This window comes from Triturus cristatus, chromosome 1_1 (genome assembly GCF_964204655.1).
Source record: "Triturus cristatus chromosome 1_1, aTriCri1.1, whole genome shotgun sequence".
Lineage (NCBI taxonomy): Eukaryota > Metazoa > Chordata > Amphibia > Caudata > Salamandridae > Triturus > Triturus cristatus.
This window is the reverse complement of record NC_140579.1, coordinates 989,764,980-989,778,270: the sequence shown is the minus strand read 5'-3', so window position 1 is coordinate 989,778,270 and position 13,291 is coordinate 989,764,980. Positions and strand designations below refer to the sequence as shown.

The 13,291-nt window shown below is 50.6% G+C and overlaps 1 protein-coding gene across 3 annotated transcripts in view; it reads right to left on the bottom strand.

Annotated features, from left to right (window-relative positions):
* Positions 1-13,291, bottom strand: part of LOC146871420 (uncharacterized) — a 944,195-nt gene that overhangs the window by 779,580 nt on the left and 151,324 nt on the right. For all 3 annotated transcript variants that reach the window (XM_085651067.1, XM_085651066.1, XM_085651064.1), the window contains exons 2-3: positions 4,527-4,583; positions 1,744-1,889 (exon numbers count right to left, since the gene is read on the bottom strand). In XM_085651067.1, coding sequence (XP_085507193.1) covers positions 1,744-1,866 — 123 coding nt within the window. In that variant the 5' untranslated portion in view covers positions 1,867-1,889; positions 4,527-4,583. The remainder of the gene's footprint in view (positions 1-1,743; positions 1,890-4,526; positions 4,584-13,291) is intronic.

The window sequence follows — 13,291 nt, the reverse complement described above, 5'->3', positions numbered from 1 at the left end:
CCCCCAGCATGACCTCCTACACTACTTGATCACCACTGCACTGCCCTAAACCCTGAAACACCACCCCCAGCACGACCCCCTACACTGCCTGAACATCACTGCACTGCCCTAAACCCTAAAACACCACCCCCAGCAAGACCCCCTACACTGCCCGAACATCACTGCTATAAACTCTGAAACACCACACCCAGCAAGACCCCTACACTGCCCGAACACTACTGCACTGCCCTAAACCCTGAATCACCAATCCCAGCACAACCCCCTACACTGCCGGAACACCACTGCACTGCCCTAAACCCTGAAACACCATCCCCAGCACAACCCCCTACACGGCCCAAACACAACTGCACTACCCTAAACCTTAAAACACTACCCCCAGCACGACCCCCATAGTACACCACCACCACTGCACTACCCTAAACCCTAAAACACTACCCCAGCATGACCCCCTACACTACCCAAACACCACTGCACTACCCTAAACCCTGAAACACCTTTCCCAGCATGACCACATACACTGACCGAACACCACTGCACTGCCCTAAACCCTGAAACACTAGCCCCAGCACGACCCCTACACTGCCTGAACACCACTGCACTGCCCTAAACCCTAAAACACCACCCCCAGCAAGACCCCCTACACTGCCCGAACACCACTGCTATAAACTCTGAAACACCACCCCCAGCAAGACCCCTACACTGCCCGAACACTACTGCACTGCCCTAAACCCTGAATCACCAGTCCCAGCACAACCCCCTACACTGCCCGAACACCACTGCACTGCCCTAAACCCTGAAACACCATCCCCAGCAAGACCCCCTACACTTCCCGAACACCACTGCCCTAAACCCTGAAACACCACCACAGCAAGACCCCCTACACTGACCGAACACCACTGCTCTGCCCTAATCCCTAAAACACCACCCCCAGCACGACCCCCCACATTGCCCGAACACCACTGCACTGCCCTAATGTCAGGACTGTCAGGCCATATCTAAAATACAAGCTTCCTGTGAGAAAGAGACCCCCTAAAAATCCTACCATCTAAGAACAAGGCAATGAAAACCGATTTAATCCAAGATGGCCGCTGGGTTTGTCGTTTGAACTGCAGGTTAGCGGTCTAGTGTTTAAGGCCAAATCAGTTAGATCCAGGTGTCAGGTCTGAGGAGAGGCGAACTTCACCGAAGTTTCCTGAAGAGAGAAGACCGAATCCATGAGCGACGCGTAGTTAGTGAGGGAAGTTATTTGTCATGTAAATCCTTAAGTTTCGAATCGCGGAGACATTGGCACTCAAGTAAGACTGTGACAACTCTAGAGAAATTAGTCGGAGTTGCGCATTTGGAATATTACTCAATTCCTGGTAGCGCACTGTCTGTAGTTGAAATAACAATGAAAGGAAGTTTCAGCACAGCGCATTTTAGATCGTGGTGACAGCGTCAGAATTAACCCATATTTGACGCACTCAATTGTATATATATATATATATATATATATATATATATATATATATATATATATATATATATAAGTAAATACCTGAATGTAATATACTAATGAGAATACAGAGAAGGAAAAAGGCTAGACAGTGTGGGTCCTAAAAAAGAAAATACAACAACGGAGAAGCAGTGTAAATATATCCACACATAGAGAATTACAGTGAGCAGTAATTACATTAAGCTTACAATTGTAAACACCTCATTTCATTAAACTATCGTGAGCAGAAGTAAGGAGGTTCAACTTACCTTAAGACATCCAGTTAAGGCATCCTTCAGAACGAGGCTGGTGAGGAAGACCCCCTTTCCCCCGTTGGGGTTCTTTGGCGACACGTATTCTAGGCGGGTCGCTGGGAAGACCGAGGGAGGCATTGGGAACTTGCGACGTTTTGCTCCTGTGTGTAGAGAAGATCACAGATCTGACAGAGTGAAGTGCCCACGTATTATTTTCACACCTGAGCAAAATGGCGGAAGGTTTGGACTTAAAAAAGTTAGGCGAAATATTAGAAGGAATTCAAAGGGAACTGATTTCAGTCAGAGAGGACAATAGAGAGTTGAGAAAAGAAACCTCAGATTTAACATTAAAAGTGAGTAATATAGTGTCAGGCCCTAGCTTGAGATATTCTACATACTCAGAAGGGAATCCCAGTGACGCATCAGCCTCTCAGTCTAAGGTCACGATACAAGTAATACATTTCTTGTCGCCTGTGATGCCTTTAGCGCCCCCGGAGCGGTTTGGTGGTGATCCCCAAAAGGCTCAAGTGTTTCTGACACAATGTACTTTGCACTTCATGTGTCGCCCGGCACTCTTCCCTGATGCGCAGTCTCGAGTGGCATTCATCCTGTCATACCTAAGTGGGGACGCTGCGTCTTGGTCTATGCCCTTGGTGACCAGCAACGCTCCAATTTTATATGATTTGGATGAATTTAAAAAAGAATTTCTTCGAATTTTCGACAGGAGAAGAGTTTCACAAGCCACAGACAATGAGTTGTTGGAAATCAAGCAGGGCATTCGTGATCTGGTGGCATATTTGGCCCAGTTCAATAAGCTGGTTGTAGAAACCGAATGGCCAGAGAACAAGCGAGCAGCAGTGTTTTATCGAGGGTTAAAGGACGAATTAAAGGATGCCTTAGCTCAAGTGCCTAACAGACCCACGGAGATTTCTGCATGAATAGATCTGGTTTTGGAAATCGATTTCCGCCAAAGAGGAGAGAGGAAGAGAGATTTTCGTCCAAGTGTAGCCAGATTTGATCGAGTAAGATCTGAAGGAAGCAAGGAAATTGACTCAAATCGTTGGGGAGAACCCATGCAGATTGGAACGATCAGAGGGCCCCTTTCCAAGGAAGAAAAGGAGAGACGAAGAGCAAACAGGCAATGCTTATATTGTGGAGGTACAGGACAATTCGTCCGGAACTGTCCCAAGAAACCCAAGCAGACACCGGCGGAAAACGCATTGCACCACCAGTAAGTGGAGTTGGACTGGTGGGTGCAGACTCTAAAACAGCTCCGGAAGCTCATACGTTGGCAAATACTTTGCAATCCGCAGCCCCGCATTTGATTTTGATGGTGACTCTACGATATAGAGAAGAGATTCTAAGACAGGTAACGGTTATGATTGATTCTGGAGCGACGGGCAACTTTTGCCGAGAAGATTGGTTTAAGAGCTATCAAGAAGGAAAGAAAGGAAGCAGTTCGAGCAGTAGACGGAACCAGCCTTTCTTCTGGTCCCATAGTGAGCCACACCGAGCCAGTGGAAATGGTATTGAAGGAAGGTCATCGTGAAATTTTGCAATTTAATTTGATAGACGCCCCTCAGTTCCAATTAATATTGGGACTACCATGGCTCACGGAGCATAATCCAACAATAGATTGGGGAGCTCGAACACTAACATTGAATTCGGACTATTGTAAGGAAAATTGTTTTAAGGAATGTGCAAAATTTTCAGAGAAAACTTCGGCATTTCATCTAAGTGAAAGGAATACAACAATCTGTGTGATTAATACAATGGAACTGCCAGCAGAGTACATCGAGTTTCAGGATGTGTTCAGTGAGGTGGAAGCGGAGAGACTTCCTCCACATAGAGACTTTGACTGTAAAGTTGAATTGGAACCAGGATCCAATCTCCCCTGTAGCAGAATTTACGCCTTAACTGAACGAGAAGACGAGCATCTGAAGGAGTACATTCAAAGGTATCTAGAGAAGGGATTCATAAGACCGTCCCAATCCCCAGTCTCTTCCCCACTCTTTTTCATTCCGAAGAAGGGTGGAGAATTGAGAACCTGCATCGACTACAGGGCTATAAATCGGATTACAGTAAAAAATTGATATCCCTTGCCTTTAATTTCGGTTTTATTAAAAATCCTACCATCTAAGAACAAGGCAATGAAAACCGATTTAATCCAAGATGACTGCTGGGTTTGTCGTTTGAACTGCAGGTTAGCGGTCTAGTGTTTAAGGCTAAATCAGTTAGATGCAGGTGTCAGGTCTGAGGAGAGGCGCACTTCACCGAAGTTTCCTGAAGAGAGAAGACCGAATCCATGAGCGACGTGTAGTTAGTGAGGGAAGTTATTCGTCGTGTAAATCCTTAAGTTTCGAATCGCGGAGACATTGGCACTCAAGTAAGACCGTGACAACTCTAGAGAAATTAGTTGGAGTTGCGCATTTGGAATATTACTCAATTCCTGGTAGCGCACTGTCTGTAGTTGAAATAACAATGAAAGGAAGTTTCAGCACAGCGCATTTTAGATCGTGGTGACAGCGTCAGAATTAACCCATATTTGACGCACTCAATTGTATATATATATATATATATATAAGTAAATACCTGAATGTAATATACTAATGAGAATACAGAGAAGGAAAAAGGCTAGACAGTGTGGGTCCTAAAAAAGAAAATACAACAACGGAGAAGCAGTGTAAATATATCCACACATAGAGAATTACAGTGAGCAGTAATTACATTAAGCTTACAATTGTAAACACCTCATTTCATTAAACTATCGTGAGCAGAAGTAAGGAGGTTCAACTTACCTTAAGACATCCAGTTAAGACATCCTTCAGAACGAGGCTGGTGAGGAAGACATTTGACTAGACAAGAAAGAAAGAATTTACATTAATGCAAGTAGCCAGCTAACATATGTAATGTGTTCAGTCACAGCACCAGAAGGAAGGCAATACATAAGACACAAAAGTTACTAGAAGAGAAGCATTGATCATTCAGTGACAGGGTAGGTGAATAGAAAGACAAAACACATATGTATAAGAGTAGTATTTGAGTAAGGATATTATTTAAGTTTATGTGAATATTTATTTTAGTGCGACAAGTAGTCCAGCCAGGAAAAAAAATGAAGATAGAAAGACGTCCAGGCTGAAGGAAGAAAAGTCGCTGAGTGATTGTCTCTTCTCTGTCCCATCCCCTTTCCCCCTTTGGGTTTCTTTGGCGACACGTATTCTAGGCGGGTCGCTGGGAAGACCGAGAGAGGCATTGGGAACTTGCGACGTTTTGCTCCTGTGTGTAGAGAAGATCACAGATCTGACACCTAAACCCTAAAACACCAGTCCCAGCACGACCCCCTACACTGCCCGAACACCACTGAACTGCCCTAAACCCTGAAACACCACCCCCAGCAAGACCCCCTACACTGTCCGAACACAACTGCACGACACCCTACACTGCCCGAACACCACTGCACTGCCCAAAACCCTGAAACACCACCCCAGCACGACCCCCTACACTGCCCGAACACGACTGCACTGCCCTAAACCCTGAAACACCACCCCCAGCAAGACCCCCTACACTGCCCGAACACAACTGCACGACACCCTACACTGCCCGAACACCACTGCACTGCCCAAAACCCTGAAACACCACCCCAGCACGACCCCCTACACTGCCCTAACACGACTGCACTGCCCTAAACCCTGAAACACCACCCCCAGCAAGACCCCCTACACTGCCCGAACACAACTGCATGACACCCTACACTGCCCGAACACCACTGCACTGCCCAAAACCCTGAAACACCACCCCATCAAGACCCCCTACACTGCCCGAACACCACTGCACAGCCCTAAACCCAGAAACACCACCCCCTGCATGACCCCCTACACTGCCTGAACACCACTGCACTGCCCTAAACCCTGAAACACCACCCCAAGCACGACCCCCTACACTGCCTGAACACCACTGCCCTAAACACTGAAACACCACACCCAGCATGACCCCTACACTGCCCGAACACCACTGCTCTGCCCTAAACTCTGAAACACCACCCCCGCACGACTCCATACAACGCCCGAACACCACTGCACTGCCCCAAACCCTGAAACACCACCCCAGCACGACCTCTACGCTGCCTGAACACCACTGCAGTGCCCTAAACCCTGAAACACCACCCCCGCATGACCCCTACACTGCCTGAACACCACTGCACTGCCCGAAACCCTGAAACACCTCCCCCAGCATGACCCCCGACACTGCCCGAACTTGACTGTACTGCCCTAAACCCTGAAACACCATCCCCAGCACGACCCCTACACTGCCCGAACACCACTGCACTGCCCTAAACCCTGAAACACCAGTCCCAGCACGACCCCCTACACTGCCCAAACACCACTGCACTGCCCTAAACCCTGAAACACACCCCCCAGCAACATCCCCTACACTGCCCGAACACCACTGCCCTAAACTCTGAAACACCACCCCCAGCAATACCCCCTACACTGCCCGAACACCGCTGCCCTAAACCTTGAAATATTATCCCAAGCATGACCCCCTATACTGCCCGAACACCACTGCTCTGCCCTAAACCCTGAAACACCACCCCGAGCACGACCCCCTAGACTGCCCGAACACCACTGCACTGCCCTAAACCCTGAAACACTACCCCCAACATGACCCCCTTCACTGCCCGAATACCACTGCACTGCCCTAAACCCTGAAACACCGCTCCCAGCACGACCCCCTACACTGCCCGAACACCACTGCACTGCCCTAAACCCTGAAACACAACTCCCAGCACGACCCTCTACACTTCCTGAACACCACTGCACTGCCCTAAACCCTGAAGATATACCCCCAGCACGACCCCCTACACTTCCCGAACACCACTGCACTGTCCTAAACCCTGAAACACCAGCCCCAGCATGACCCCCTACACTACCCAAACACCACTGCACTACTAGCACCCTAAAACACTACCCCCAGCATGAACCCTACACTACCCAAACACCACTGCACTACCCTAAACCCTAAATCTACCCCAGCAAGACCACCTACACTACCCAAACACCACTGCATTATCCTAAACCCTAAATCTACCCTCAGCACAACCCCCTACACTCCCCAAACACTACTGCACTAGCCTAAACCCTAAACCACTACCCCCAGCACGACCCCCTATAGTACACCACCACCACTGCACTACCCTTAACCCTAAAACACTACCCCAGCATGACCCCCTACACTACCCAAACACCACTGCACTACCCTAAACCCTAAATCTACCCCAGCAAGACCACCTACACTACCCAAACACCACTGCATTATCCTAAACCCTAAATCTACCCTCAGCACAACCCCCTACACTGCCCAAACACCACTGCACTACCCTAAACCCTAAAACACTACCCCCAGCACGACCCCCTATAGTACACCACCACCACTGCACTACCCTTAACCCTAAAACACTACCCCAGCATGACCCCCCACACTACCCAAACACCACTGCATTACCCTAAACCCTGAAACACCTTTCCAAGCATGACCACATACACTGCCCGAACACCACTGCACAGCCCTAAACCCAGAAACACCACCCCCTGCACGACCCCCTACACTGCCTGAACACCACTGCACTGCCCTAAACCCTGAAACACCACCCCAAGTACGACCCCTACACTGCCTGAACACCACTGCCCTAAACCCTGAAACACCACCCCCGCACGACTCCATACAACGCCCGAACACCACTGCACTGCCCCAAACCCTGAAACACAACCCCAGCACGACCTCTACGCTGCCCGAACACCACTGCACTGCCCGAAACCCTGAAACACCTCCCCCAGCATGACCCCCGACACTGCCCGAACTTGACTGTACTGCCCTAAACCCTGAAACACCATCCCCAGCACGACCCCTACACTGCCCGAACACCACTGCACTGCCCTAAACCCTGAAACACCAGTCCCAGCACGACCCCCTACACTGCCCAAACACCACTGCACTGCCCTAAACCCTGAAACACGACCCCCAGCAACATCCCCTACACTGCCCGAACACCACTGCCCTAAACCCTGAAACACCACCTCCAGCAATACCCCATACACTGCCCGAACACCACTGCCTTAAACCTTGAAACATTATCCCAAGCATGACCCCCTATACTGCCCGAACACCACTGCTCTGCCCTAAACCCTGAAACACCACCCCGAGCACGACCCCCTACACTGCCCGAACACCACTGTACTGCCCTAAACCCTGAAACACAACTCCCAGCATGACCCTCTACACTTCCTGAACACCACTGCACTGCCCTAAACCCTGAAGATATACCCCCAGCACGACCCCCTACACTTCCCGAACACCACTGCACTGTCCTAAACCCTGAAACACCAGCCCCAGCATGACCCCTACACTACCCAAACACCACTGCACTACCAGCACCCTAAAACACTACCACCAGCATGAACCCTACACTACCCAAACACCACTGCACTACCCTCAACCCTAAATCTACCCCCGCAAGACCACCTACACTACAGAAACACCACTGCATTATCCTAAACCCTAAATCTACCCTCAGCACAACCCCCTACACTGCCCAAACACCACTGAACTACCCTAAACCCTAAAACACTACCCCCAGCACGACCCCCTACACTACCCAAACATCACTGCACTACCCTAAACCCTAAATCTACCCCAGCAAGACCACCTACACTACCCAAACACCACTGCATTATCCTAAACCCTAAATCTACCCTCAGCACAACCCCCTACACTGCCCAAACACCACTGCACTACCCTAAACCCTAAAACACTACCCCCAGCACGACCCCCTATGGTACACCACCACCACTGCACTACCCTTAACCATAAAACACTACCCCAGCATGGCCCCCTACACTACCCAAACACCACTGCACTACCCTAAACCCTGAAACGTCTTTCCCAGCATGACCACATACACTGCCCGAACACCACTGCACTGCCCTAAACACTGAAACACCAGCCCCAGCACGACTCCCTACACTGCCCGAACACCACTGCCCTAAACCCTGACACACCACACCCAGCATGACCCATACACTGCCCGAACACCACTGCATTGCCCTAAACCCTGAAACACCAGCCCCAGCACGACCCCCTACACTGCCCGAACACCACTTCACTGCCCTAAACCCTGAAACACCAGCCCCTGCATGACACCCTACACTGCCTGAACACCACTGCACTGCCCATAACCTTGAATCACCACCCCTAGCACGACCCCCTACACTGCTCGAACACCACTGCACTGCCCTAAACCCTGAAAAACCACCCCAGCACGAATCCCTAAACTGCCTGAACACCACTGCACTGCCCTAAAACCTGAAACACCACCCTCATCATGACCCCTACACTGCCCGAACACCTCTGCACTGCCCTAAACCCTGAAACACCATCCCCGCACGACCCCCTACACTGCCTAAACACTGCACTGCCCTAAACCCTGAAACACCACCCCCAGCAAGCACCCCTACAATGCCCAAACACAACTGCACAACCCTCTACACTGCCCGAACACCACTGAACTGCCCGAAACCCTAAAAAACCACCCCCAGCACGACCCTCTACAAAGCTTGAACACCAATGCACTACCCTAAACCCTGAAACATCAGCCCCAGCACGACACTCTACACTGCTCGAACACCACTGCACTGCCCTAAACCCTAAAACCCCACCCCCAGCACGTCCCCCTACACTGCCGAAACACCACTGCACTGCCCTAAACCCTAAAACACCACCACCCAGCACGACCCCCTACACTGCCTGAGCACCACTGCTCTGCCCCAAACCCTTAAACTCCACCCCCACCACGACCCCCTACACTTCCCGAAAACCACTGCACTGCCCGAAACCCTAAAACACTAGTCCCAGCACGACCCCCTACACTGTCCGAACACCACTGCAATGCCTTAAACCCTTAAACACCACCCTCAACATGACCCCCTACACTGCCTGAACACCACTGCACTGCCCTAAACCCTGAAACACCACTTCCAGCACGACCCCCTACACTGCCCGAACACCTCTGCACTGCCCTAAACCCTGAAACACCACTCCCATCATGCCCCCTGCACTGCACGAACACCACTACACTGTCCTAAACCTTGAAACACCAGCCCCAGCACGACCCCCTACACTGCCCGAACACCACTGTACTGCCCTAAACCCTAAAACATCACCCCCCTGCACGACCCCCTACACTGCCAGAACACCACTGCACTGCCCTAATCCCTGAAACACCAGCCCCCTGCATGACCCCCTACACTGCCCGAACACCACTGCACTGCCCTAAACCCTGAAATAACACCCCCCTGCATGAACCCCTACACTGCTCATACACCACTGCACTGCCCTAAACCCTGAAACACCACCCCCTGAATGACCCCCTACACTGCCCGAACACCACTGCACTGCCCTAAACCCTGAAACACCACCCCCTGCACGACACCCTACACTGACCGAACACCACTGCACTGCCCTAAACCCTAAAACACCACCACCCAGCACGACCCCCTACACTGCCTGAACACCACTGCTCTGCCCCAAACCCTTAAACTCCACCCCCACCACGACCCCCTACACTTCCCGAAAACCACTGCACTGCCCTAAACCCTAAAACACTAGCCCCAGCACGACCCCCTACACTGTCCGAACACCACTGCAATGTCTTAAACCCTTAAACACCACCCTCAACATGACCCCCTACACTGCCTGAACACCACTGCACTGCCCTAAACTCTGAAACACCACCCCGAGCACGACCCCCTAGACTGCCCGAACACCACTGCACTGCCCTAAACCCTGAAACACCACCCCGAACACGACCCCTGCACTGCCAAACACCACTGTACTGCCCTAAACCCTAAAACATCACCCCCCTGCACGACCCCCTACACTGCCAGAACACCACTGCACTGCCCTAATCCCTGAAACACCAGCCCCCTGCATGACCCCCTACACTGCCCGAACACCACTGCACTGCCCTAAACCCTGAAATAACACCCCCTGCATGAACCCCTACACTGCTCATACACCACTGCACTGCCCTAAACCCTGAAACACCACCCCCTGCATGACCCCCTACACTGCCCGAACACCACTTCACTGCCCTAAACCCTGAAACACCACCCCATGCACAACCCCCTACACTGCCCGAGCACCACTGCACTGCCCTAAACCCTAAAACACCACCCCCAGCAAGACCCCCTACACTGCCCGAACACCACTGCACTGCCCTAAAACGCTAAAACACCACCCCCAGCACAACCCCTACACTAACCGAACACCACTGCACTGCCCTAAACCCTAAAGCACTACCCCCAGCACAACCCCCTACAGTACCCAAACACCACTGCTCTGCCTTAAACCCTAAAACAAAAGACACACAATTGATGGACGGAATGCAGAACAAATCAAAACATTCACCCCCAGTCAAGAGATCTGGGTTAAATCCATCATTCTTTTGCTCACCATGCCACCCCAGTTTAGACTTGGCCATATGCAAATTAGTCTTGACCCTGTGCTACATGGGAACATTCCAGCCCGAACTGCCAAGCCAGGTCCTCCCTGGACCGGAAACAAGCATCCTAGGACTGGTTTCAGGGTTTTACCCCTCTTCAGCCAGGATAGCTTGATTCCAGTGGCACAGTGAGCCCAGGACCCACGTCTGGGCATACCTTGCGCACTTAGGGCGAGAAAGCAAAAGACACACAATTGATGGACGAAATACAGAACAAATCAAAACATTCACCCCCAGTCAAGAGATCTGCGTTAAATCCTTCATTCTTTTGCTCACCATGCCACCCCAGTTTAGACCTGGCCATATGCAAATCAGTCTTGACCCTGTGCCTCATGGGAACAGTCCACGCTACCCAAACACCACTGCACTACCCTAAACCCTAAAACACTACCACCAGCAGTACCCCCTACACTATCCAAACACCATTGAACTACATTAAACCCTAAAACACTACCCCCAGCAGTACCCCCTACACTACCCAAACACCACTGCACTACCTAAACCCTAATACACTACCCCCTAGCATGAACCCTACACTACCCAAACACCACTGCACTACCCTAAACCCTAAAACACTAGCCCAGCACTACCCCCTACACTACTCAAACACCACTGCACTACCCTAAACCCTAAATCTACCCCAGCATGACCCCCTACACTACCCAAACACCACTGCACTATCCTAAACCCTAAATCTACCCTCAGCAGTACCCCTACACTATCCAAACACCATTGAACTACATTAAACCCTAAAACACTACCCCCAGCAGTACCCCCTACACTACCCAAACACCACTGCACTACCTAAACCCTAATACACTACCCCAGCATGAACCCTACACTACCCAAACACCACTGCACTACCCTAAACCCTAAAACACTAGCCCAGCACTACCCCCTACACTACCCAAACACCACTGCACTACCCTAAACCCTAAATCTACCCCAGCATGACCCCCTACACTACCCAAACACCAGTGCACTATCCTAAACCCTAAATCTACCCTCAGCACAACCCCCTACCCTACCCAAACACCACTGCACTACCCTAAACCCTAAAACACTACCCCCAGCACGACCCCTTATACTACACCACCACCATTGCACTACCCTTAACCCTAAAACACTACCCCAGCATGACCCCCTACACTACCCAAACACCACTGCACTACCCTAAACCCTAAAACACTACCCCCAGCACGACCCCCTACTCTACACAAACACCACTGCACTGCCCTAAACCCTAAAACACTACCCCCAGCACGACCCCCCTACACTATACAAACACCACTGCACTACCATAAACCCTAAATCTAACCCCAAGCATGACCTCTTACACTACAGAAACATCACTGCACTACCCTAAACCCTAAAACACTACCCTCAGCACGACCCCCTACACTACCCAAACACCACTGCACTACCCTAAACCCTAGAAAAGTAACCACCACCCCATGCTCAATCCCCCTTACCTTTCACTCCTCATGGTTCCCTCTCCTCATGGTTCCTGCTTCATGTCGTCTCTGAGGGGCGGTGCACGTCGTTGTGAGGAAACAGAACAGACTTTGTTTCCTTACAACGACGTGGATTATCTACATTTTTTTAGAACATGGTCATTTACCATACATACCTTTACAACAAAATTCGTTGTAAAGGCATGCGTAGTAAATGACCATGCGTTCTAAAAATATGCGTAGTAATGTATGCGTTGTAATGGTATCGTGAAGTAAAAAAGTCGTTGTAACAGCTGTTTACCGATCGAAGCTGGCCCCTGTTCTTCCGTGAGTCGTTTATTTGATAAATTACCAGGAAGTAATGTGGTTTTTTTACCGAAAAGTACAGTGTATTGCGAGAGTGTCCGCGTGGCCTGGTTTCATTTCCGGCGAGAGAGTGGAAGAGTCTGTTTGGATCTAAAGGGTTTCTGCTGTTGGACGGGGCCAGCGCGACATGTCATCAGAAAACATAGCTAATGCAAAGCGTTGTCCCTGAAGTGTGGAGCAGTGCCAT